Source organism: Osmerus eperlanus, chromosome 9 (genome assembly GCF_963692335.1).
Source record: "Osmerus eperlanus chromosome 9, fOsmEpe2.1, whole genome shotgun sequence".
In the NCBI taxonomy this organism is placed as follows: domain Eukaryota; kingdom Metazoa; phylum Chordata; class Actinopteri; order Osmeriformes; family Osmeridae; genus Osmerus; species Osmerus eperlanus.
Window position 1 is genome coordinate 13,135,034 of NC_085026.1, and position 26,876 is coordinate 13,161,909.

The 26,876-nt window shown below is 43.4% G+C and overlaps 3 protein-coding genes across 7 annotated transcripts; all 3 read right to left on the bottom strand.

The window, feature by feature from the left end:
• Window positions 1–3,863: 3,863 nt before the first annotated feature.
• Window positions 3,864–8,440, bottom strand: LOC134026659 (cystein proteinase inhibitor protein salarin-like). Its single transcript, XM_062469550.1, has 11 exons — window positions 8,331–8,440; window positions 6,071–6,195; window positions 5,763–5,905; window positions 5,532–5,606; window positions 5,382–5,438; window positions 5,178–5,219; window positions 4,940–4,975; window positions 4,706–4,741; window positions 4,489–4,542; window positions 4,133–4,168; window positions 3,864–3,932 (listed from the first exon to the last, which is right to left on the bottom strand). The coding sequence occupies exons 2-11, from the start codon at window positions 6,192–6,194 to the stop codon at window positions 3,864–3,866; spliced, it is 672 nt and encodes a 223-aa protein (XP_062325534.1). The 5' UTR covers window position 6,195; window positions 8,331–8,440.
• Window positions 8,441–9,374: 934 nt separating this feature from the next.
• On the bottom strand, window positions 9,375–12,599 carry LOC134026858 (procathepsin L-like). Its single transcript, XM_062469857.1, has 8 exons — window positions 12,499–12,599; window positions 11,859–12,001; window positions 11,474–11,674; window positions 11,055–11,246; window positions 10,548–10,713; window positions 9,972–10,077; window positions 9,724–9,825; window positions 9,375–9,598 (listed from the first exon to the last, which is right to left on the bottom strand). The coding sequence occupies exons 1-7, from the start codon at window positions 12,596–12,598 to the stop codon at window positions 9,726–9,728; spliced, it is 1,008 nt and encodes a 335-aa protein (XP_062325841.1). The 5' UTR covers window position 12,599; the 3' UTR covers window positions 9,375–9,598; window positions 9,724–9,725.
• Window positions 12,600–17,951: 5,352 nt separating this feature from the next.
• Window positions 17,952–23,850, bottom strand: vgll2b (vestigial-like family member 2b). 5 transcript variants are annotated; one of them, XR_009931391.1, is made up of 7 exons: window positions 23,523–23,850; window positions 22,938–22,964; window positions 22,479–22,815; window positions 21,308–21,376; window positions 19,911–20,357; window positions 19,196–19,480; window positions 17,952–19,044 (listed from the first exon to the last, which is right to left on the bottom strand). XR_009931391.1 is itself a non-coding variant. In XM_062469859.1 (6 exons), exons 1-6 carry the CDS (start codon window positions 23,607–23,609, stop codon window positions 19,437–19,439), a joined length of 1,011 nt encoding a protein of 336 aa, XP_062325843.1. In that variant the 5' UTR covers window positions 23,610–23,850; the 3' UTR covers window positions 17,952–19,436. The 5 variants fall into 5 exon arrangements, 4 of the variants coding, with proteins under 4 accessions (XP_062325843.1, XP_062325845.1, XP_062325846.1 ...); XM_062469859.1 differs by having other exon boundaries at window positions 17,952–19,480; XM_062469861.1 differs by lacking the exon at window positions 22,938–22,964 and having other exon boundaries at window positions 17,952–19,480.
• Window positions 23,851–26,876: the final 3,026 nt, after the last annotated feature.

Below are 26,876 nucleotides of genomic sequence, written 5' to 3' on the forward strand. Positions count from 1 at the left end.
GAACAGACAATAGAGGGGGGTGCATTTACATTTATTTACATTTATTCATTTAGCAGACGCTTTTATCCAAAGCGACTTCCAAGAGAGAGCTTTACAAAGTGCATAGGTCACTGATCATAACAACGAGATAGCCACAAAACATTGCGAGTAGCCAAAACATGAAGCACACATTGTGAACAACCAAAATAAGTGCCAAAGGGCACTTATTTCACGACAGGCTTAATGCACCCCCTTCTAACCCTGACTAGGAAAGTGTTACATGCCTGAAACTTGCTGTGGTCATAGTAGTGCCCTCAGTGTACAGTACGAATCATTTGATGCTGGGATATACAGAACAGACAATAGATGGGGGTGCATTTCACGACGGGCTTGTTGTATTCCTTCTTGCCATGAAATGCACCCCCTGCTAACCCTGACTAGGAAAGTGTTACATGCCTGAAACTTACTGTGGTTACTCATAGTAGTGCCCTCAGTGTACAGTAAGAATCATTTGATTCTGGGATATACAGAACAGACAATAGAGGGGGGTGCATTTCACGACGGGCTTGTTGTATTCCTTCTTGCCATGAAATGCACCCCCTGCTTACTCTGACTAGGAAAGTGTTACATGCCTGAAACTTACTGTAGTTACTCATAGTAGTGCCCTCAGTGTACAGTAAGAATCATTTGATGCTGGGATATACAGAACAGACAATAGAGGGGGGTGCATTTCACAACAGGCTTAATGCACCCCCTGCTAACCCTGACTAGGAAAGTTTCACATGCCTGAAACTTACTGTGGTTACTCATACTAGTGCCCTCAGTGTACAGTAAGAATCATTTGATGCTGGGATATACAGAACAGACAATAGAGTGGGGTGCATTTCACGACAGGCTTTTTGTATTCCTTCTTGCCATGAAATGCACCCCCTGCTAACTCTGACTAGGAAAGTGTCACATGCCTGAAACTTACTGTGGTTACTCATACTAGTGCCCTCAGTGTACAGTAAGAATCATTTGATGCTGGGATATACAGAACAGACAATAGAGGGGGGTGCATTTGACGACAGGCTTGTTGTATTCCTTCTTGCCATGAAATGCACCCCTTGCTAACTCTGACAAGGAAAGTGTCACATGCCTGAAACTTACTGTGGTTACTCATACTAGTGCCCTCAGTGTACAGTAAGAATCATTTGATGCTGGGATATACAGAACAGACAATAGAGGGGGGTGCATTTCACGACAGGCTTAATGCACCCCCTGCTAACCCTGACTAGGAAAGTGTCACATGCCTGAAACTTACTGTGGTTACTCATACTAGTGCCCTCAGTGTACAGTAAGAATCATTTGATGCTGGGATATACAAAACAGACAATAGAGGGGGGTGCATTTCATGACAGGCTTGTTGTATTCCTTCTTGCCATGAAATGCACCCGCTGCTAATTCTGACTAGGAAAGTGTCACATGCCTGAAACTTACTGTGGTTACTCATACTAGTGCCCTCAGTGTACAGTAAGAATCATTTGATGCTGGGATATACAGAACAGACAATAGAGGGGGGTGCATTTCACGACAGGCTTTTTGTATTCCTTCTTGCCATGAAATGCACCCCCTGCTAACTCTGACTATGAAAGTGTCACATGCCTGAAACTTACTGTGGTTACTCATACTAGTGCCCTCAGTGTACAGTAAGAATCATTTGATGCTGGGATATACAAAACAGACAATAGAGGGGGGTGCATTTCATGACAGGCTTGTTGTATTCCTTCTTGCCATGAAATGCACCCCCTGCTAACTCTGACTAGGAAAGTGTCACATGCCTGAAACTTACTGTGGTTACTCATACTAGTGCCCTCAGTGTACAGTAAGAATCATTTGATGCTGGGATATACAGAACAGACAATAGAGGGGGTGCATTTGACGACAGGCTTGTTGTATTCCTTTTTGCCATGAAATGCACCCCTTGCTAACTCTGACAAGGAAAGTGTCACATGCCTGAAACTTACTGTGGTTACTCATATTAGTGCCCTCAGTGTACAGTAAGAATAATTTGATGCTGGGATATACAGAACAGACAATAGAGGGGGGTGCATTTCACAACAGGCTTGTTGTATTCCTTCTTGCCATGAAATGCACCCCCTGCTAACTCTGACTAGGAAAGTGTTACATGCCTGAAACGTACTGTGGTTACTCATACTAGTTCCCTCAGTGTACAGTCAGAATCATTTGATGCTGGGATATACAAAACAGACAATAGAGGGGGGTGCATTTCATGACAGGCTTGTTGTATTCCTTCTTGCCATGAAATGCACCCGCTGCTAACTCTGACTAGGAAAGTGTCACATGCCTGAAACTTACTGTGGTTACTCATACTAGTGCCCTCAGTGTACAGTAAGAATCATTTGATGCTGGGATATACAGAACAGACAATAGAGGGGGGTGCATTTCACGACATACTTGTTGTATTCCTTCTTGCCATGAAATGCACCCCCTGCTAACCCTGAAGTGTTACGATAGTTTTTCGAATAACACAACCTTATGTATTAGGTTTTACAAGTTGTCATTTCCCGAAGTTTCTTTATAGAATTAATTCATCCATTAGTATTCAAAATAAATAGCTACAAAAATGTTTTTGCCTGTAGAAGCTAAGTGAAAGTCTGAAGAACATATGCTAGTAAAATCTAACCTCGGAATCATTGTCATACCATTGTCGATATTAATGACATAACATACACCCATGAAGTATGTAGGAATGTCGCCTACTTTGCACACTGACTTCTTGAAGTCGCTAACACCAGAGTAAACGTTTTAACATAGGCGTAGGCTACTTGTTGTAAGCGAGAGGCCAATTGCATAAAAAATGTCTTTATATCTTGGTTTTTAGCCTGATAATTCGGAAATCCTCTCAGATTGGCAGTAGAATTGGAATTTGCAGCATTATTTATTTTTTGCATGAACATTCCCTGAAAACTCTATCAGTAGCCTAGTCCCTCCTACGATTAACCGTAGGAGGTTATCAAAACGTCTTTGTGCCCTGAGTAGGCATAAGAGACCGTTTAGGAAATAATTCTGACTGTTCTTACTCGGTCTAAATTATTTCAGACTGTGTAAGCAAACACTTATTACAAGTAATATTGTGTAGGCTACTTTAAAAGGAGGGGGGTACAGGATCTTTGTTTCTTTCTGGTGCAGTTCTTGCAGTGCTTGTAAAAAAGAGTATACAAATACAATTTGATAAGGAAATTAAAAAGGTAACATTGCATTTAAGTTAAAAAGGGCATTTATGGAAGTGTAACAACAAACAGAAGGTTTTGTTTCAAATGTTGAAATCACATTTTACACATCAACATGCATATATATTTTATTAAAATTTCACATCCAAACATTGACCAGCGCATTGAACGATCAGTGTGTTTACTGTGTTTACAACACGACACAATGGGCCAAACAATTTAGTTCCCAAATGTTTCACACAACAAAGTCAGGCTTCTTGTTAGGATGAGGAAAGATGATGTGGAGGGTGCACCATGTGATGCTCCAGAAAGAGACAGGGGAATAATAGATAAGAAAAGAGCAAGGGATGGTGAGAGAAAGACAGGAAGATAAGAGAGAGTGGAAGAGAGCAAGACAGAGTTTATATTGCCATATAAGGGACAAAATGGATGGAGGGATCAGAGTGGAGATAAGTGGGCCATGGTCATGCCTATTCATGTGAATGGAATGGACGGTTGTTCAGGTGGTGCGGGAAAAGGTCCTCCTGTCGGAAAAAACAGTTGATCAAACACAATATTAGCAGGCAACAGTTTTACTTCGATGAATAGAAAGCAAAGGGGGTTTATTTCATCATGACAGTGTTAGAACAAGATGTACTGTGGATGTATGGATTAAACAGCTTTTATAAGTGGGTAAGGCCATACCTTCTCATCAAATCGTATGGGCTCAGGTGTTGTGGGCTGTTAGAAAAGGCAGACACACGCAAAAATGTTTTGTCATAAAAGGTTATTAGTGTTATGATCATAAATATGTTTAGAATAGATACACAATCTGGTTTGTATTGATTTCAAAGGTTTTGCATCTGTTTTTTATTATTTGTTAGTGGTTTGTTTGATGTATGGTTTTAGGGAGTGTGTGAAGGAGTGTGAGTGGATCATACTATCTGGGATGGGGGTGGGTGAGCATCTTCCGGAAGCTGTGGAAGAAAAGCAGGGATAATCAGGAACAACTCAAACACCAATGTGAGGAGAACACTGTCATACGTTTGACTTGATTTCCATGATGAAGTTCTGGCTGTTTGCCAGAGGTCACATTAAAGGTGGGTTCATCATATTGTAGACTGTTCAATCTAAGTATTATTGTTATTTCTAACAGACTGCAGTGATCATAACATTGCAGGAAGATAGAGACAGAGTGGGAGAGGGAAATAAAGAGAAGGTGAGGGTGGGTATATCAAGCCAGCGAGTGAAAATGGATGGATAAATGCAAATGTAGGTAAGTGGGCCATGGTCCTACCTTTTCATCTGAATGGAATGGGTGGTTGTTCAGGTGGTGCGGGAAAAGCATCTCCTGTCAGAAAAAACAGTTGATCAAACACAATATTAGCAGGCAACAGTTCTACTTCGATGAAGAGAAAGCAAAGGGGGTTTATTTCATCATGACAGTGTTAAAATAAGATGTACTGTGGATGTATGGATTAAAGATCTTAAATTATAAGTGGGTAAGGCCATACCTCATCGTCAAATGGTATGGGCTCAGGTTTTGTGGGCTATTAGACAAGGCAGACACACACGGAAATGTTTTGTCACAAAACACTATTAGTGTTATGATCATAAATATGTTTAGAATAGATACACAATCTGGTTTGCATGATTTCAAAGGTTTTGCATTTAATTGTATTATTTGTTAGTGATTTGTTTGATGTATGGTTTTAGGGAGTGTGTGAAGGGGTGTGAGTGGATCATACTATCTGGGATGGGGGTGGGTGAGCATCTTCCGGAAGCTGTGGAAGAAAAGCAGGGATAATCAGGTACAACTCAAACACCAATGTGAGGAGAACACTGTCATACGTTTGACTTGATTCCCCTGATGAAGTTCTGGCTATGGGTCACATTACAGGGTAGTTATAAAGTGCATCTCAAAATTTATAACAGACAAGTATGATCGCGACATAAACTTTTTGTTCAAATTGAGATGGATCGTACCATGTGGTGCGGGGGTGGATGAGGAGGCTTAGGCCTGTTTGGCTGTTTGTCAAAATGGAAACATTGGGAATAGCAAAACATTCAGACATTACGGGAACTTCAGAGGCACTTATCAAGTAATTGAAACACACAAAATAACTAACACTCAAGCAAGAGTTTAGCTTTGGATTCATGAATCAATGAGTGCAGTATATTGGTTCAGACCTTATTGTCAGTTGGCCATTGGGGAGGTTTTCTTGACCTTCTTACACGTATTCGACTCTATACATAATGTTGAAATAGGAAGTGACATTAATACTGTATGACATCTTACATACATATACAAACATACAGGAAATTGAGGATAAACTTTACTAGCTGTTTGTTAAGCTGAGATCCAGAAGGGGCTCCTTGAAGTAGCTTGAGACCCATCGGGATCTCCTGACTCTCCTATAGAAAGTCAGAAAAACACAGACACTCAGGAAAATGACAACATCTTCTTCAGTACTGTTCATCTTAGAAGAAATTGGAAGTAGGAATATTCTTTTTTTAAGGAAAACGTGTGTATATCTATGAAAGTTGTGGTACCAAAGATGTCTGCTTTACCAAATCAGAGAAGAAGTTGAGGCCCATTGTGTAGGATTCTAGTCCATTCTCAGCTCGCTTGTTGTGTTCCTCAATCGTCTTCTTGTTGACCAACCAGAAAGACTTCCGTCTGGACTCCTCCTCTGCTGAAGCATACGTCTTCCCTGTAAAGAGCACAGCTGGTCTGAATGAACATCTAAAACTATATATATGGTTTTCTGCCTCATTTTGAAATTGTAAAAGAAAAAGAAATAGTACTAGTTCATTCAATTATTCAATTATTTTACTCTAAATGTTATACTGAATCAGGAGTGTTGAGAGCATCTCACCAAACTGAATCTTCCAGGCCTCAAACTCTTTGTCTACATTCGCCCCACCATCCTTGGCTACTGGTTTGGAGATGACGAATGCCACAGAGAGAACCAGGACCACCAGGAGCGCCACAGACTGCATCCTGGAGAGACAGAGACACTTCACACCAAGCCTGCCTACTCATCACCTATCAACTATCTATCTCTGCAGCTACACACCCTCACCTATCTACCCTATACCTACCCCTGCTGCCCTACACCTGTACACACCCCCCACCTATCAACCGTATATCTCCCCCCCCTGCACCTACACACCCTCACCTATCTGCCCTATATACAGTTAGGTCCATAAATATTTGGACATTGACACAATTTTCATCATTTTGGCTCTGTATACCACCACAATGGATTTGAAATGAAACAATCAAGATGTGCTTTAAGTGCAGACTTTCAGCTTTAATTTCAGGGTATGTACATCCAAATCAGGTGAACGGTGTAGGAATTACAATACATTTTATATGTGGCCCCCGCCTTTTTAACCAAAAGTAATTGGACAATTGGCTGCTCAGCTGTTCCATGGCCAGGTGTATGTTATTCCCTCATGGGAGTTCGTTATTTCATTGACAAGGAGCAGATAAAAGGTCTAGAGTTCATTTCAAGTATGGTATTTGTGTTTGGAATCTGTTGCTGTCAACTCTCAATATGAAGTCCAAAGAGCTGTCACCATCAGTGAAGCAAGCCATCGTTAGGCTGAAAAATCTAAACAAACCTATCAGAGAGATAGCAAAAACATTAGGTGTGGCTCAATCAACTGTTTGGTACATTCTTAAAAAGAAAGAACGCACTGGTGAGCTCAGCAACACCAAAAGACCCGGAAGACCACGGAAAACAACTGTGGTGGATGACAGAAGAATTCTTTCCCTGGTGAAGAAAAACCCCTTCACAACAGTTGGCCAGATCAAGAACACTCTCCAGGAGGTAGGCGTATCTGTGTCAAAGTCAAAAATTAAGAGAAGACTTCACCAGAGTAAATACAGAGGGTTCACCACAAGATGTAAACCATTGGTGAGTCTCAAAAACAGGAAGACCAGATTAGAGTTTGCCAAAAAACATCTAAAAGAGCCTGTACAGTTCTGGAACAACATCCTATGGACAGATGAGACCAAGATCAACTTGTACCAGAATGATGGGAAGAGAAGAGTATGGAGAAGGGAAGGAACTGCTCATGATCCAAAGCATACCACCTCATCAGTGAAGCATGGTGGAGGTAGTGTTATGGCGTGGGCATGTATGGCTGCCAATGGAACTGATTCCCTTGTATTTATCGATGATGTGACTGCTGACAAAAGCAGTAGGATGAATTCTGAAGTGTTTCTGGCAATATTATCTGCTCAGATTCAGCCAAATGCTTCAGAACTCATAGGACGGCGCTTCACAGTGCAGATGGACAATGACCCGAAGCGTACTGCGAAAGCAACCAAAGAGTTTTTTAAGGCAAAGAAGTGGAATGTTCTGCAATGGCCAAGTCAATCACCTGACCTAAATCCAATTGAGCATGCATTTCACTTGCTAAAGACAAAACTGAAGGGAAAATGCCCCAAGAACAAGCAGGAACTGAAGACAGTTGCAGTAGAGGCCTGGCAGAGCATCACCAGGGACAAAACCCAGCGTCTGGTGATGTCTATGGGTTCCAGACTTCAGGCTGTCATTGACTGCAAAGGATTTGCAACCAAGTATTAAAAGTGGCAGGTCCCTTTTTGGTCCCTTAAAAAGGGGGGGGCCACATATAAAATGTGTTGTAATTCCTACACCGTTCACCTGATTTGGATGTAAATACCCTGAAATTAAAGCTGAAAGTCTGCACTTAAAGCACATCTTGATTGTTTCATTTCAAATCCATTGTGGTGGTATACAGAGCCAAAATGATGAAAATTGTGTCAATGTCCAAATATTTATGGACCTAACTGTATACCCCTGAACCTGTCTACTCTAACCTGTCTACCCCTGAACCTGTACACTCTCAGCTATCAACTCTATATAACAACCACTGCACCTGTTCACACAATATGTACTCCGTCACATATACACCCTCACTTACTGTATCTACCCCTGAATATATATACCCTATCAACCACCAACCTATGGTATGTACCACTACCCCTGTCTACTGTAGAGTTCTATGGGTATTGTATCCGTGGGTATTTACATATTGCTCTAACTCTGTCTCTCCTCTCTCTCCTCTAAACAATCACAGATGCACTAAAAAGGCATACCATACCTTGCTCTCCAAATGAAACTGAAGCAGTATGTGAAGGTGATGACAAGTGAGTGAATATTATGGTTCACGGTTTCTCCTGTTCTTATAGTTCTCAGTCACACCCACAGATTTTACAATTCGAAATTCTAGTGAAATTAATTACCTAAGGGTTTATGTTTGCCAAATACAGGATATTTACCATCCATAAATATTTGCCAAATGTCTGTCTGATTTTGTCCTCGTAACTCACTCATTGATGGTGCACAAGAGCACAAAGGTATAGGAAAAACATGACGTGGATTTCAGGAGAAATAGGTTTAGTTAATGTATAGTGTAAGGCAAGTACATGCTCTTGTGGTTCTTCCCTTTGGCACTTATTTTGGTTGTTCACAATATGTGCTTCATGTTTTGGCTACCCGCAATGGGCTATTGGGGCTATCTTGTTGTTATCAGTGACCTATGCACTTTGTAAAGCTCTCTCTTGGAAGTCGCTTTGGATAAAAGCGTCTGCTAAATGAATAAATGTAAATGTAAGTCGAATGGATTTGGGAAATGGACCGGCCGGGATTTTTTCGTAGTGGGAAAGAAAGACGTACTAGCAGTCACATCGATATTGCATAATCATATAGTATGATCAAATATTGGAGGTACGTGTCCCCCTGTCCCCCCATAGAATTACGCCTATGTACAAAACGTTTATCATCAATTCATAATCAGTCAAGTGTTTCTGTATGTTACTACTATAAAGGCATTGTGTGTTTATAGGTGTTCCTCTCAGGTTCTGCCAAGGTACTTTTCCAGATCCTAGAGGTGACATATGATTGGTTGACAGACATGACAGACTAAGCCTGGTTAAACAAGGGAATGGCTTTCCTTGAATAGGTGAGGCCCAGGACATGGTACAATCAATCCACTCAGCAACCCACTCACACTTTCTGTAACCTTACTTTTAAATCCTCTTCTATTTAAGTTTAAGCACACCACACAGATGAGCTGTCTACAATGTGTCGGACAATCATTCAACAGCCAGCATGTGCACAAAAGGACATGTTTTTTTAACGTTAGTAGTTTTACATCTCTGCATTTATTTCCATTCATGAAGCTTACAGTACAGTTTGGGTGCCCACATGGCTTTAAGTGCATAAATGTCTCCTGGAGGTATGGAGAACGGACTCGGAAAACTGCCTACTTACAAGAATTAGTCAGATTTAAATTTCTATGAAATTACATTGAATGATTTATTTAATCTTCTCCTCCATGGGTCTCACGTAGTGGTGCTCCTGAATCATCTGCGAAGGCAACATTATACACGTATGTAGTCAGTACATTAGGTGCGTTTTATTTGTCTTCATGTCTAAAGAGCTGCCTCTTTTGGAGCTCCACTGGTTTCCCTGCAGAGTGTCTCCAGACTTACCCTCAGACCAGAGGGTAGCTGGCTGCGGTGGCAATGCCACACTGGTTCTGCTTGTTCCTGGTCATCATGATGTAGCCCTTGGATCCCCAACTCAAGCCCCAGCTAGACACCACCCAAACAAAGACATATTACAACTTAGTGAGACCTTTCGAGAGAGATTGAACAATATTTGTCAATCCATTGTTGGAATCATCAGCATTTTAAATAATGGGTCTCTTGACTTGTGTGTGTGTGTATATGTGTGTTACCTGTTCTTCACCATCCAGTAGTCCTGTTCGTTGTCAGTGCCATAGCCCACAGCCAGAACACCATGGTCCAGCTCGGAGCTGCTGCATTCAGGCTCATCATACACACCTGGGAGAGGAGCCAACAACCAACCACTAAGTGTCAGCACCAACACTACTACCTTGTCCCCAAACACACAGCACCAACACTACTACCTTGTCCCCAAACACACAGCACCAACACTACTACCTTGTCCCCAAACACACAGCACCAACACTACTACCTTGTTCCCAAACACACAGCACCAACACTACTACCTTGTCCCCAAACACACAGCACCAACACTACATTTATTTGTCCACAAACACACACAAATACCCTACTTTATACTGACCAAACTATTGCTTCAATCAAAGTTTGTTAATGTCTAAGGGACACTGTGCATGTGACTAATTTATGATTGAACATTATGGGGTGTTCACATCAGTTAGTCTTATCTTTTCAGACGACATGGCAAAGTCATGTACTTTGACACACATTTGCTCGTGCTAGAGGTCACTTCAATCTGATAACCCAGTTACTGTATCTGTATCTCTAACCTGATTCGTAAAGCTGGAAGGAGGAGTGTCCTGCGTCAATGGCAACAGACACAGGTCCAATAGTAGCCACAGCTTCCTGTAGGGCGCTCTCGTCACCAGATGTAATGTCCACAAAGCCGGTGCAGGTGGCACCAATGCTTTCGGGCTTGTAACGGCACTGGCCATCCTGGGTGTGGAAGAGTTCATGTTTGTTCAACTATTAAGTGTATGGTGTGTTTTGTGTAATTTTTTCTTGACATTTATTTAACAGAATATCACAATCCAATCCTTCTGTAAGTGTGTAAGGGAATATTATTCAATCGAGTGTTTGGAGTACAACGTGGAAAGTTTAGGTGCAGAGGTGCATCACCAAAGCTATCCACTAGATGTCTGTATTGCACTGCGTCAACACAACTTAAATTAACTTAGGTAAGACTAGTCTGGTCCTGCACACTGTTTCGTGTGTGTCTATGATTGATTGAGTGAGTGAGGAGTGTACGTGGGTGTGTGTGTGTTTCCACCACCCACCTCAGCCTCGTAGGGGTACGAATCCTCAGTGTCCAGGCCTCCGTTGTCCTTGATGTACTGGAAGGCCTGGTCCATGAGGCCGCCCATGCAACCCATGTTTCCATAACTACCGGAACAGTCCACCAGCTGCTGTTCGCTGAGCGACACCAGCTTCTGGGTCTTCCTGTAAGTCTGTCCCTCCAAGGAACCCGTCTGAGAGGGAGAAATAGAAAAAGGGAAAAGAGTGAGAGAGAGATAGGGAATTGGCCAATGGGTGAGCAAGTGGGAAAGGTAAGATATACATAAATATACAGTACATAACATACCATACACAATATCATGTATTTATATATGAAGGAAGCCTTTTCACCTTGCCCCTCCTTCACCCAAACCCTACAGTGGTTCGTTTCCTTCCCTCTCTCCCTCAATCAACATCTTACCGTGCTGAAAGCCCAGCACGAGCCACAGTCTTTCTGGTCCTTGACATCGGTAACGTAGCCCTTGTCCCTCCAGTCCACATTGTTGGGCAGCTCAGCGTGGCCCCCTGCCTGTGGGAGGAAGGCGGAGCCTCTGCGGGGGGCAGAAGAGTTGAAGGAGCCCAGGCAGCCCTGGGAGATGAGACGTCTGTACTCCTCGTTTTCCTGGAAGGGTACAATCAGCGTTTGAACCACAGAGCATCATCAGACAAAAATGACCCAAAAATCCTCGGAGAGAAGAGATGAGATTCCATGCATGGACAGCTCAGATCCAAAGATGTTTCATGCACTTACAAAGATAAACGAGTTAAATTATTACATTTGTTTGGCTCTACTGAGTACAACCCACCATGTCAGCAAAGAAGGTCATGCCCAGGTAATAGGACTTAATGCCCTGGTCTGCCAGCATATTATGGACCAGCACCAGCTTGCGGTTGGAGATCCAGGTGAGCCTGCGCTGGGCCTCCTCTGCTGGGGAGGTATATATCTTTCCTGGACACACACAAACACACACACAAACACACACACAAACAAAATGTAGAGTCAGAAGACCAGCTTGTTACATTCTAAGACCAGCTAATAGAATTTAACTTCTGAAATCAGCAGTGAAACGGGGCTGTATGCCCTCCAGCTGGACCAGGTGTTGGTCTGGTCTTTTATACCTCTGTTCATAACTGGTTAGCAATATTCAAAACAAGAGTGGGGTTGAATGGTCGTTTATTTCAGGTAAAACAGAGCATTGGACGTAGCAGTTATGTAAAGATCATGATTTAGAGGCAGGAGGTTCTCCAGTGGTTAGTGAATCAAGATTTAGTCAATCACAACATTGTGGCTGTCTGGGGCACACCACAAAATCTGCAGTTCTTCTGCCAATACAGACAATATTGTTGCAAGAGATAAATAGACTGGGTGAAAGATGAAGACGTCTGTCCTTAAGAGAGCCATAGAGATAAGGAGTGGAGGAGCGTGTGAGACGGCAGGTCTCTTACCATACTTCAGCTTCCAGGCGTGGAACTCTAGGTCCTCCAAAGAGAGACTGGCAGCACTCGCCGCCACCAGAACGGCAGCAACAACAACCAACAGCTTCATTCTGGTGGAGGCAGGAGAGGAGGCAAAAATGGTTGACTGAGGTAAGAGGGTAAGAGGGTTTGAGATTTGAAAGTCTCCTTAAATAGTCTTTCTTGATTTTCTCACAGGTGCATACTTTTACGATTCTTTCGTTCAATGTTTAATTGTAGCTCTTTGATTATAATTATATCTCTTTCTCCTCATTCTCAATCAAGGTTTTGTAATCACTCGGCATCTGAAAGTTACAGGAAACTAGTAAGTGTGTATGTGTGTCTTCATGTATATGAATGTGTAGTGAGTGTGAAGTATGGCTGCTGCTTACCTTTCTGTTTGCGGTGGAAGTTGAGGTAACACGTCTAGAAACCACCTGCAATGGATAGAGATTTTGTCTGGGTGCTGCTCTTATATATACAGATACACACACTTATATCGCAGTGTGTCAGGTGCTCGATGGTCTGTCTGTCATAAACATTGGCATGGGGAAGACAGGAAAATGAAAGGAGGAAACAGAGAGAGAGAGAGAGCGAGAGAGAGAGACAGCGAGAGAGAGGGAACATGGGGGAACAGACAGACAGTCTGGTGGGTTCTTCAGAATCAGAATGGGATTTATTCGCCATGAAAGTTTGCACAGACAAAGAATTTTCTTTGGCAGGAAGGTGCATACAATAAACATATAGGGACCTAAAATTTAAATATGTGGACTATCTATACTAAGGGTACATAAACTAGCAGTACTAAGTGGGATTAGAATTGAATTAAATATACAATAAAATATAAGTTGCCGTAAATTACAATATAAAAATACAAAAATACAAATATTACAAACAATACAAATGTACAAGATACAATTTTGTAGTGCAGTACAAAAAGCAATGTGTTCTTGGACAGAAGCTCCTACTGGTGCTTGTTTGTTCAATCTGTGAGACCACATAAAGAGTTGCAGCACTTTAATCTCCTAAAACACCAATTACACAGGCAGAGAGAGAGGGAGAAATGTGTGGTTTGTGGTGGTATTAGCACAAGACTGTTGCATGACAAATAGATTATTGTGTCAGGAAGGCAACATTTGGATGACATAATCTCCCCCCTTACCCAGATCTGAGGAAGACCTGCTTGTTCAAATTCTCAAAATTACTTTTTAATCATCAATCCCTGGTCTTATGTTTCAACAATGTCATTACCATCCATGCATTATTTTGCTGTGGCTTTTTGGACCAAAGAGAGATAACAATAGCAATTGACCAAACATCTTTTACAGAAATTCCCATGTCTTTAACTGTAAGTGGTTTGACTGTGTTTGTTATAGTGGTGGTGGTATAGTGTGTGTGTGTGTGTGTGTGTGTGTGTCCGGAGGGTCTTCCAACTTTCTTCCAGTCCAAACAAGGGGAAGTTTCCTGCATATTTCCGGGCAGTGCGACTCACATGCTGCAGAAGATTTCTCTTCAGCCACAGGTGTTCTTGGGGAAGTTTGACTGAAGAGGAACCAAATATATAGAGAGAGAGAGAGGAGAGAGAGAGAGAGAGAGAGAGAGAGAGAGAGAGAGAGAGAGAGAGAGAGAGATAGTACACAGTCCCCACACAAGCAGAGATAAGGCACACACACAAACATGCTGTGCACGCAGACTAACACAATCCTCACAACCCACAATATTATAATACAAGCCCATTCATCTGATTTGTAGCTTCGTTACATTATAACGGCAACTCGACAAAGAATGCTGACAAAAAATCCCGTATACATCTTTTCTTGTTCTTCTGTAACATTTCTCTGAAATGTTACGTGGGTAGTATCCTTCCATCACTAAACCACATGGCAGCAGGGGAAACTGTGGTGTACGCAAAGCTTGGTTTGGTCCCAGTGTTCACTACCATTGTATGACTAAATGTTATTTCTCTCTTTGTATGTATGTATATGTATATACATGTACATATGTGTGTATATATACAATATATATTCTCATACATTTTTTGTCTTCATCCACATTTTTGTTAGTTTTAATTGTCAAGAGAATCTCTGACTGAATTGCTTTTGACTTTGCCTTTTTTTAAACCATATAATTAACCTCACTGCCTATGCAGAATACATCTTGTCTGGGAGTTCAAACCTTGAGTCATCTCATTCTGTTTCCATCAATGACAGATCACCACTTCCTGTTATCTCAATCACATTTCCTGTTTGCAGCCTAATCCATGTGCTTTTACTGTAGATTCAATCTGAATTGTTCTTTCTATTTTAAATTCAGGGCAATTCACTCAGTTCAGTGTACTATTCAGAGCCCAGATAGGATTTCGTCCCCCTGTCATTTGAGCTATTTAATTCAGCCGTTAACTATATTCACACAGTCCTCCCTGCAGGATGATTTAGAATATAGCAGAGCTTTAGTGAGCAGCCTTGGTGACTTAAGGTAGATTCATGCAGTCATAGAAGGAGATGCAGAAAGGGAATGATTCCTGATGTGTCATTCAGTCACAAGACAAAACCACATACTGTAAAACATTACAAAAAATATATACAAAATATCCTATAACACTCATGTCAGTGAACTCATTAAACACACTTTTTCTTGATAACTGCATGTCACATGTTCAGAGCCTTGTCAGCATTCAGCCCCACACTCATAAATGCCTCCCCCATGCGAATATCGCTTACAAACAGTATGTCCTGGACAGCTTGTTGTCTAACACGATTTTCAATTTTACAACACTGAATTGAATCTGAACCTGATTGATTATTCAAATATCAGCTGCAAAATGATCACCATAAACAACATGTATAACTGTTCTAAGATACATTTTCACACAAATTAGTTCATAATGTTGAAGACATGTTTACACTGACATACCATTTGAATATTGAGAGCAGAATTTCTGGAGGTCTGATATCACCTCACCCACAGGAAGTGACATTTTGACACAAAGCGAGACCACCAGAGTTGTACAGTGTTACAGTGGAGCTACCACACATACACATAAACACCCACAGTTGACTGTAATGAAAAACCTCATGAACTTTGTTCAATGAACTCAGGAAACCTTGGTTTCCTGGTATTCTTAGGTTGGCAGGCGACCAAAAGACTGAATCACCTGACTAGAAGGCTACTGCATTGGTTATAAACTTTATACACACAGAGTATCACATTTGTCAAAATTCTATTAAACATCAACTGAAATCTCAGGCTGAGAATGCGGACTGAGATGGAAGAGAGTGGAAGCAGGTCATTATATTATATACCACTAAATATATGGAGCTGACATTCAATATCGAATTGGCATCAAAGGGACTCTTAGCTCATATGGACAAGAGGCTAATCAAACACAATTATATATTTTTATGAAACTGCTTGTCAGTAGGTTATCAAGTGTGTATCGGAGTGTCAGATGGCTGAGCGGTTAGGGAATCGGGCTACCAATCGGAAGGTTGCTGGTTCGATTCCGGCCATGCAAAATGACGTTGTGTCCTTGGGCAAGGCACTTCACCCTACTTGCTTCGGGGAAATGTCCCTGTACTTACTGTAAGTCGCTCTGGATATGACTAAATGTAAGAAATCACAAGGTTCCTGACCTTGTTTCTCATCTCAGTGTCAGGTGCTCACATGGTCAGACTGACCACAGATCTGTCCTAGGTTTCTATCTCTTTTCAGCAAACCATAACTGGAAGTATTAGGGGAGTTTAGATTAGTAAGACCTGATGACCTAAAAAAGTTCCCTGAAAGGGCACCAAAAGTAAACCTCCTTCAAATGTGCTGTGTAGACCCAATGACAAGAATAAATGACCAATTCAGACACATGATGATTATGGCTAACAGCAGACTGGTTCTTTCAGTAACAGGTCATCTGTGGGTTCGTATGATTACGTCAGCAGGATGAATAGGATCTCGCCAGCAGAGGGCAGCACAGTCCTGGTGTTTGGGATTTGTTGCGTCCTCTGGTGGCTGAGACTACATGCAGTACATGGTTAACTGTACATGGGGTTTCGCTCTAGGCATCTTCCCCAGGCATTCTCAGGAGGGCAAAAATGGTTCAGGGTTCCTTGTAAACCGTGTTCACCCAAGATGGTGCTCAGAGAGCTGCCTAAACTGACCAATCCGAGAGGGCATCTTGTATCTCTGCCCTGCTGGTAGGTCACCTCATCCAGATCACACAGATAGTGAGCCCTTTCCCAGCCTGAAGAGGATGTAGACAACTATGCACTATATGTTTCATCCACCAGGGGTCACAAAAAAACTGTGAACCCCTTTGACAGTGCTGCCCTCTGCTGGTGAGATCCTATTTGATCTACTCCTCAGGGTTCAGACAACCTACAGTGCCTACATGTGTAGGATGTCGTGTACAGAATGGCTGTGACCAGGTCTCGTCCACTGTTCTAATTGGGGCACCAGAATCATGTGCTGTTACAGTTAAAGAGTACATTGAAATATGACATCATTACATACGCCCACTGGAGAGGCATTTTTACCATCTCAACAACTCGAGTCATCTTTCCTTTAATGACACAGACTAACCAGAAGGGTCACACTGTCCTTGTTTGTTGGCATCAGTGATTGCAGTTGTGGCACTATGGCCGTCACTAGGAGCAAAGCGGACCTCTTGTAAACTTTGCCTAATTTCATTACTCTGCATGTGTTTCCCCAGCTTAGAGGCAGCTTAGAGGCAATCACATCTCTGGCGTCCTCGCCGGGGGAGGGCCTACAGTAATGTTAGTCAGTGACCACTGCGCCACTGCCATACCTCAACACCATTTGATTATTGGGTCAATAACAGAGCAGACACTTGCGCATAGCTGGAATGGTTGGGGCGTTCTCCCATTACACATGATTGGCATTCCCAACTCGTTCCCACTTTCAAGGTGACAAACTGTGAATCTGGGTTGGAATGTAAATGGAAGTGTTTTCAATTGAAAGTGATTAGGAACTTATATGCAGGACTGCAACCCTGTTGAAGGTATTGCATTCAAATGTGTGCATTTATTCACTTAGCAGACACTTTCTCCAGAGTGATTCAGGTAATAATTCAAATAATTCACATTGAAAATGTTACACGGAGGTCACTGGTGACTATGTTTACTAGAATAACTTCACTACCTTGTTCAGTAAGGCATGTCTAAAAACATTATTTTCACGATTGGAGCCATTAATGTTTCTGTTCACCTGTCTCAGAGGCACCACTAGGTGATGAGGGGGATGGGCAGTCCTGGGAGTTTCAACCATGATTTGATCAAGTGAGGATGAGTGATGCGGTGCACATACACTGATGTGTAATATGACATTCCATATCATTATTGATGCAAGATCTTGTCTTAGGCTTACTATTCATGTTTTCTTCCCATACACAACCTGATTTTTTTGATCATGGCACTGAAGATAAAAACCTGAAATTATCATAAAAATATTTATTGACAATCATATTCTTTTTTAACAAAGGCCAGAGAAAGGACACCATGAATAACATATCAGAACAAGACTACGGTCCAAATTCAAAACATTCACAATCATGTGTAACAACAAAAGAAACGAAAATAAAACATTAAAGGAACATGTTGAATGATAACAGTTGCTGTGAGAATCTCCAGTCTCTGGGATTCTGAGCAGATCAGCTGTGGTAAAGCTTGATATGTTTACATTTGAAATCACGTTTTGAAACAAATCTCAAACTGAGATATATGTTTAAATACATGCTTCAGTTAATTTTGTTCAACACATTGACAATCTTCTCCATCAATTGTCACAAGAAAGAAAACTGGCTTAACCACAGTATTTTCAGATCACTGGCCAAATCAAAATATAGTTTTAGAAACAAACTATAAACACCAATAAATAATACTTCTCAGGAAAAGAAATAACTGAAACAGCATAAAGATTACAATCACAACCCAGTCTTGGACACAGCCAGACGGACATCCCTGAAATGCCGATAAATTGAGATGGATGCCACAGTCCCAAAGGAGAAAGAGGCAGAGACAGACAGAGAGAGGGAGATGGTGAGAGAGACGGGGAGAGAGAGGAGGGAGAGAAAGAGATATGGCGTGGTGGAGACAGAGATAGGGAGATGGTGAGAGAGAGGAGGGAGAGAAAGAGATATGGTGTGGTGGAGACAGAGATAGGGAGATGGTGAGAGAGAGGAGGGAGAGAAAGAGATATGGCGTGGTGGAGACAGAGATAGGGAGATGGTGAGAGATTGGAGGGAGAAAAAGAGATAAGGTGTGGTGAAGACAGAGATAGGGAGATGGTGAGAGAGACGGGGAGAGAGAGGAGGGAGAGAAAGAGATATGGCGTGGTGGAGACAGAGATAGGGAGATGGTGAGAGAGAGGAGGGAGAGAAAGAGAGAGAAATCAACTAATCCAGTAACAAAGTGATGGTAAGTTGTTCTGTCCCTATGCCATCTTTTTCCTCCTCCCATCCTCCCTTCTGTCTGTCTGCTTTTGTCCAAACAGGTCAGTGTGGCTGACGAGATGCCAGAATCCCTCATGCTGCACCAGTGAACCGATAGATAGGAGCGAGGGATGATCAGGAGGAGGAGAGAGGGGAAAAAGAGGAGTCAAACACACACATACCATAATCGGGTCTCCAATGCTCTCTCTATCTCTCTCTTCCTCCATCTATCCCTCTCTCTATCCTCACCAGAAGGTCTTTATCTCCATGGTGCACACACTCAAGCCTGGAGAGAGGGAGTCCTGGCACCATGGACCGAGGATGGAGGAGGAGGCGAGGGAGGTGGGGGAGACGGATGGAGGGAGGAGTGGGGGAGGAGTGAGGGATAAAGGACAAGAGGCTGTTCAATAGGACCTGTCCAGAAGCAAGTCTAATTGGCTGTGGTAATGATGGCTGGATGGAGACGGCTGTGTGTGTCTGGAGTCGCTAGTTAAAACCAGTACAGCTCCTTGCCTTTCTTATGGTGCTGAAGGCCTGAGAGAGAAGAGAGAAAAGAAGACAGAGAAGAAAGAAAGGAAAGAAAAAAGGGCAGAGAGACAATAGTGAGCAACACAATGAGACACCTTGAATCAGGCTGTCGGTCGTCATGGCTGCTATAGCTACCTGACACCAAACATTCAATTGCTTTCTAACTCAAACCAAACAGACAAAGCAAAGCAGATGAGGTTCTTCCTTTTAAACTATAAAGAGAAACTACATGCTGCATGACACTGTATACTGCATCGTTGATTATAATAAACTTGTTTATTGTTTATTGTTTGCATTGGAAAGAAATTATTTATGTTGTTGCTTGGTTAGCAAAAAAAACTGTCCATGAGACAGTATTCAAAGTGTACTGACTAAAACAGTGATGAAACAACCTGTCGACCAACCAGCCCAGGCAGGAACCCGTGAGGCATCATACCTGCATCCATGTTGAGGGCCAGAGTCTGGCTCACATCCGCAGGTCCCAGCAGGCCAGGCCAGGCAGATGTGGGCTCTAGCTTGCTGACCTCGTAGTGCCCTGGCAGGGTGCCCAGGTGTGGGGGCCTGACGGTGGGCATGAGCAGGGAGCCGTAGTGAGGCTCCAGCCCCGATGGGGAGTACAGTTCATGGAGGGGTCGGGGGGGCCCATAGGCCTGGCTCTGGGCGTAGGCCCAGCCCTCTGAGGGGTGAGGGTGGGCATGGGGGTGGGCGTGAGGGTGAGGGTGGGGGTGCGGATGCGGGAGGCCTGGGTGCATCCCAGAGGCGTAGGGGTCCATGGAATAGTGGGGGGCCCCCTGGTCACAGTGGGGCCGGCTTTGAGGCGTGGGGTAGTTACTGTCCCAGAATGAGGGGGGGAAACTGCGTCGGCTGCTGGGAGACGGGGTGTCTAGAGAGGACAGTTGGGGGTGATGGGGGAGAGAGGGGAAGAATGGGACAGAGAGTGGAGATTAAACAATTAGCAGTTTATAACACTTTTGTCATACAGTTTGCTGTATTATTAAAGAAGGATTTCCGGAATGAATGACCCTTTACATTTTTAACAACTTAAGTATTTGGTGAGTGGAGACTGCTGGAGCACATACAGGGCAGTTAGTCATATTTGATTGTCTTTTGTAGGGTTAGGGTTAGCCTCCTGGGAATTTAGTCAATACGCAAAAAAACGAAAGACGGAGAGACACAGAGAGGGACAGAATGGAAGAGGGGGAAGATAAAGTAAAGAGAGAGAATAAGAATGTAAAAAACACAAATACATAAAAAGGTAAAAAGAGAAGGGAGAGTAAGAGTCAAAAACAAGAGGGAGAGAGAGAACGAGAGAGAAGGATCGCCATGGCCGTGCGTATTCTGCCAGACTATATAAGGTGGTAGCTTTAAACAGGAAAACAGCATGAGGGCCACAGTGCCTTAAATCACTTGTTGTGGCGACATCTCTCACTCTTGTGTCAGCCCACCACATTCACAACACTCCTCCCTCCCCCAAACAAGCCCCAGTCACCACCCCCTCGCCCCCTGTCCCCCATGCTAGCGCCCCTCCCCACCTGTTGTTGTCTCGGCACCCTCCCTCTCCCGTTTGCCCCCAGTAGAATGTCAGGAGGCCGTTTTATGTTTTTAGGCCATTACTTTTATATTTAGAATTCCTCTGAAAAAAGACACCCAGGCCAACCGGCCATGTAATGTCGCCCTAATCAAACGCGAGGGGAGCAGCAGTTGCAGCAGCAGATAAATCAGACAGCGACTGAGCCTCCATTGTGGGGCCAGATGACCGCGCACAGACTCAGGGCCGTTTGAAGGCGATATGGTGGCCAGGCGGGCGGGCGGGTTGCAGGGCTCTATGCTTACGACCGAGTATAAACATAGTATCTGTTGTGAGGCAGGAAGACTGTCTGCGCGCTGAATGAAGATGTCCAACTGGAGAGAGAGAGAGGGTGGGAGAGAGAAAGGGAGAGGGTTCAGAGGACAGGAGGGAGAGAGGGAGGGAAGGAGCGGGGGGCGGAATAGGCCACACAGAGGGAAAGAGAAAGAGAGGGAAAGACAGCGAGAGAGAGAGAAAGAGAGAGAGAGAGAGGTAGGTAGAGGGAGAGCGAGGGAGTCAGAGAGAGAGAGAGAGAGAGAGAGAGAGAGAGAGAGAGAGAGAGAGAGAGAGAGAGAGAGAGAGAGAGAGAGAGAGAGAGAGAGAGAGAGAGAGAGAGAGAGAGAGAGAGAGAGAGAGCGAGAGACGTGAAAGGAAAGTATCCCTATATGGATCAATACAGCCATGCTAGCAGAGGAACACACAGGACCTTTGAATTGGGAGTGATGGATTTTGGTAATTAATACATTTGTAATTAATTCCTTGCTCAATAAGATTTTTTTCTAAGGTAAGCCAAAAACAAGCATGTTTCTTATACACTATGAAGTGCAATACCTGCCTGTGTCACTACACTTTGAGTGACAATGGGCCATCTCAACCCCAACCCCTTTGTAATAGCAATGCCTTCTGGGAAACTCACAGTACCACCATATTTTTTATTTCTATCATGGGATTTCACCACTGTTCAGGTCATTTTTGAACCACATCCTGGACCTCCCAAGGATACCCAAGTTTCCCCCCAACCTCTGACTTGGTCCAATGTTTGGGTTTAGAGGTTGTTTGGGTTTCCATTTGCAAAACATCAGGAGTTTCAATACCACTGTCCACTGCTTGATTGGTCACAAACGTAAGAAGACACTGTGATGGCTTTAGTTTGACACAGCACATAGTCATCAAAATCAAGGTGTATATTTGCTCCGGTTCCATAGCTACGACAAGGGATTCAGTTACAGCCTACTCTGCTTGTTAACCTCTGACCTTTGACCCCCAGGGACATCAGGCCCCACCACAAACCCTGTCTTCCGTTCTGGTGTTCTCATATCACTTGTCTGTTACACTGCTGCAGTCTGCAGGGCTGTCAACTGTGTGGCCTCTTTGACAACTGACACACACAAACACACCAAAACACATGCACCCACACACTAGTGGTTGTGTATGTACCTGTGGCCAGTTCCGCTGCCCTCCTCTTGCCCTCCCCCTCCATGTACGAGCTGAGAGCTCTGGAGAAGTGTTCATCTACCACGCTGCTGATGTCACCATGGTAATAGGTGAAGAGGACACAGCGTGACGTAAGGTACTCTGCGTCGGGCGTCTCCTGTTTGCCTTTGGGCCCGCCGTCCCCTGCTCGCCCCACCGGATAGGAGGATGAGGAGGATGAAGAGGAAGATCTAGCACCTGTGCTGGGGGCCGAAACCCCGTCCGGAGGGCCACGCGGGGTCCCCATGCTGTCCATGAGATCCCGGCTCTGAGGAGAGGGACTTCTCAGACCGACTGGTGTCTTGAAAAAGGAGCACAGGGTTAAAGGTTTAAAGAAAGCACAAAGAACTTGGCACAAACCCTTATTCACACAACTGTCAAGTACATAAACACCAAGGAACAACCAGAATAGCAAGATATAACCTGGGACAAGGTTGTCAGTAGGTTGAGCTGGGGGCAGGAGGTCAGGTTGGGAGGGGGTGAGGAAAGATAGTTGTTAACTGGACAGATTAGAAGCTAGTATCTATTGACAAAATGTTTGTGTGCGTGTATGTGTGTTTGTGTGTTTGAGAGAGAGAGAAAGACAGAGAAAGGGAGCATCAGAATATTGTTGTACTGTATGTAATGTACTGTACTAGTTATACTGTTTGACAAGTTTTGAATTTTGTAAAAAGAAAATATGATACATTGACATTTTAAAGGCTAGATGTGTTTATTTACTTCATATCTGATGCAGAATTGCCATACAACTAATTAACGAATTTAAGAAATAAAGCTACTTAAACCACATAAAAATTGGAGACGGTGGTGACTTTTTGGAGAAGAGTCACACTAAACATTTGCACAGGATTTTGCCATTTCGCCATGAATCACTAAATCAAATGGCTATCAATGTTTTACACGGCTGTCTGTTTATAGTCAATAACTTTTTGCAAAGCAAAGTGCTTCTCATGCCTTGAAGAATAAACTAGTTTACGCAATTGTTCCTTGCTGAAAGTACTCCCTTACCTGTAAACTGTTGATGAATGCGGGAGCGGCTGGCGCATACGGTGCGTAATGTCCATAAGCTGGGTACATAACATCCAGACAACTCATGGTAGTGGAACGGTGTCCTCTCCGGCAAGGGACGGGAAGTGTCGCACTGTCGTATAGAAACCAACGTTTTGAGACAGCGACAACATTCCGTTTGCAACCAGCAAAAAGTGCACTCTCTCGAGCTCTCCGGTCTGGGTCAGTGCGCGGCAAGCAGCGCGAGGCTCGACATCAACCAACCTAAGGCGCGCGCTCTCCGCTGAATGCGCAACAACAGCTGCACTCGCAGATTATGGCGAGGTTTATAGAACAGACACGAGACTGTCCTGTACATCTTTCCTCCTCAACCCCACCCGCCCTTGTTCGCTGTCCCCACCCCCTTCCACGACACAACAGTTTTCATTCTAGCTACACAATGGTGTTCTGTAATTCCCTTGTCGTCAATATTTTTTTGGGTATAGTCATACATATATTCATGTGCTATTAAGATGCGTTCTTCCGTGACAATGTCTGGACTATTTTCTGTCACATTGTAACCTTCACATTTCTGATTATAAAACAGACAAACGGAGTGTAGTACGTTCTGTAATATGCCAATATAGAACCCCAACTCTACTGGGGCTCAGTCCTCTTTAACCCTATGACCCCATGAACTACAGTTAAACAGAGTGTTACATAGCAACACATTCCTGGAGACAGTTAAAGATGGAGAAACATGATTAAATGTTTTAGTGTAGCTGTTTTAAGTGATTGTTCTATCCCAGTGTAATCTGCATCATGGTCTTTTAAACAGACATGAGTCGTTGCCAAGTAAACTCTGAAGTCATGTGAAGTATTCAGTGTGTTCTCAGTGTGTCACATAGGTGTCAGCTGCAGGTTGCACACACTAACCATTCCAACACAGGGGAAGAAATACTCTACACAAATGTATGACAAATTATCACCCATCAGTTAGACAAACAAATAGAAGTTTTCACACACTCCACACCACAACACATGGCAAAGCTAATTGACCTAAATAAACTATCTGTAATTTCCCTCCTGAAGCTAGACTGCTGTGAAAATATTTTGAAGACTTCCTATCAGGTTTAATAGTTTTGTCTCTATTGGATTCTCTAAATGTTTTAAGGTACTTGGTTGGCCTCGCTATGCCAGTCTTTTTGACAGACACTCTAGAAGGCCTGAGAGAATAGTGTGGAATATTTGCAGAATTCCATGGACGAGTGTCAACTGAGGTGGAATGCCTCTGATGGCCGTGTGGACGAGGTTGTTGGGAAGTTACATCGTCCCTCTACTACGTACCTAAGGGAGGGATCAGGGGTTTCTGCCTGTAATTCCATGTCTCACTACGTACTGACCACACTCTGTTACTGGGTGTGCTACTGGATATAATGTCATGAAAACAGTATTTTTAGCCTGCGCAGCTGCTTTGATTTGCCAAAAAGCATCAGACTGTTTAAACTCTCTGAACTCTCCTATTGTTCCTTTGCATTGCATATCTTTATTTTCACAAAAGACAAATATTACTGTAATATGTGCATTAAACTGTTACAGCCATAAATGTCATCATCTGCTGAGAGATTGATATGGGGTGTTTATCCACAGTAACACAGATGTCCTTCAGTAAATTGTACTTTCATGCTTCATGCTTTCAGTTTTAGAAGTAGTCCATTTTATTCCACAACTAAAGCTCCAGAACTGCTGTGCGTGTATGTCTGTGTGTGTGCGAGTGTGTGTATGTGTGTGTGTGTGTATGTGTGTGAGTGTTGTCAGGAACGAGCAGGGCAACACGGGCCAGTGTAGAAGTGATGCAATATTGGACGACTCAAAGTTACAGCGTGATCAACAGCTGCAACTGACGGAAGGGAGACCTCGGGTATTAATGACCATGACTGAATCTCTCTCTCTCTCTCTCTGTCTGTCTCCATTCCTTCTCTCTCTCTCTCTCTCTCTCTCTCTCTCTCTCTCTCTCTCTCTCTCTCTCTCTCTCTCTCTCTCTCTCTCTCTCTCTCTCTCTCTCTCTTTCTCCCTCTATTCCCCTGTCTTCCCCAGCAACACATATACCTCATCCATCCTTTACCACCCTGCCCTCTCCCTGGAACAGCCGCCTGCAGTCATTTGTCTCTGCTAGGCAGGGACATGTATGTGTGGGGGTGTGGGGGTGAGTGGGTGGGTTTGAGAGTGAGTGTATGTGAGTGTGTGTGTGTGAATGTTCATGTACATTTGGTACATAAACACTTGTCATGGGGTTACCAAACTAGTGAAGGGTGGAGGGCTGGACAGATGACTCTCTTGACAAGGAACACACTGATATAAATATGCACCTGTGTGTTTGTGAGTGTGTTTTGATGCACGTTAATTAAGATGTGCGTGCATAGAATTTGCACCTCCAGCATCTGCGTGTTCACTTGCCTGTTTGTGAGGGCATGTGCTTGTGTGTGTTTGTTCGTTTACGTGTATGCTGAAAATAAACTTAAGTTACGTCACCCTTTGCCTGTGACCCCTTACATCTGAGCCACGCCCCTCTGGGGCTAAATGTGAACTCCTTGGGTCCAGTTGATTGGTCCGCCTGATTCCTATGCTGCAACAGTAACAGCAACCAAGTTTATTTACAGTACCATTCAGATCATAACACCCAGAATACTTTATTAACATTACTAAAAATACAGAAGCTGTTGAGTAAAATAAAGTCACATCTAAGGACATTTATAAGTCCTGCCATGGTCAGCCAATACAAACTAACACAAGAAAAGGTTATTTGAAGAGTGCACACCAAACAGCACCTTAGAATCAACCACACACACAGTTTGGACATAGTTAGATGGACAGTGCAAGATGAAACTGAGACAGTTTAAGCTAACTCCTGAAACAACACAGTCTTTATTAAGGTCACAGCCTGGTGAATACCCAAAGGGTCGGCTCCAAGGATTCCACTGTTGTTTATCCATGCCTACTTTAGCCTGAGTCGTAGATGAAGTTCTGCTTCGAAGTGTGTGCGTATGTGAGTGCGTATGTGAGGGTGTGTGTATGGGCAAAAGAAAGAAACAGAGACATACAGCTGTTGCCCGTTGTCCGGTTCCAGATACACACTTGTGCACACACACGCACACACACACATGCACAGAGACCTCTCAGCTGTCCAGACCCATCCCAGAGGACTGACAGACACTGGCCCACTTATGGACAGGTTTGACAAAGGCCACTTGCTTCCCCCAAATGTTAGTGATAAATCATGAGAATTAAAGCCAGTATATCCATGCAGCAGGTTTGTCTTCTTAAAGCTGTCATGTTCAACTGACTTTTAAAGTCCATCGTTTTCTTTGTCCAGCT

Coding starts and splice junctions, on each gene's coding strand:
- LOC134026659 (XM_062469550.1), bottom strand. CDS start 6,194: ATGCAGTCTGTGGCGCTCCTGGTGGTCCTGGTTCTCTCTGTGGCATTC. Junction 4,169..4,488: donor CATTCCATTCAGATGAAAAG/GTAGGACCATGG, acceptor TTTCTTCCACAG/CTTCCGGAAGATGCTCACCC. Junction 3,933..4,132: donor ACCCACCCCCATCCCAGATA/GTATGATCCACT, acceptor CTTTTCTAACAG/CCCACAACACCTGAGCCCAT.
- LOC134026858 (XM_062469857.1), bottom strand. CDS start 12,598: ATGAAGCTGTTGGTTGTTGTTGCTGCCGTTCTGGTGGCGGCGAGTGCT. Junction 11,247..11,473: donor CGTGCTGGGCTTTCAGCACG/GTAAGATGTTGA, acceptor TCTCCCTCTCAG/ACGGGTTCCTTGGAGGGACA. Junction 9,826..9,971: donor TACTGGATGGTGAAGAACAG/GTAACACACATA, acceptor GGTGGTGTCTAG/CTGGGGCTTGAGTTGGGGAT.
- vgll2b (XM_062469859.1), bottom strand. CDS start 23,609: ATGAGTTGTCTGGATGTTATGTACCCAGCTTATGGACATTACGCACCG. Junction 22,816..22,937: donor TACTGACAACCTTGTCCCAG/GTTATATCTTGC, acceptor TCCTTTTTCAAG/ACACCAGTCGGTCTGAGAAG. Junction 20,358..21,307: donor TACTATGTTTATACTCGGTC/GTAAGCATAGAG, acceptor TGTCCTCTCTAG/ACACCCCGTCTCCCAGCAGC.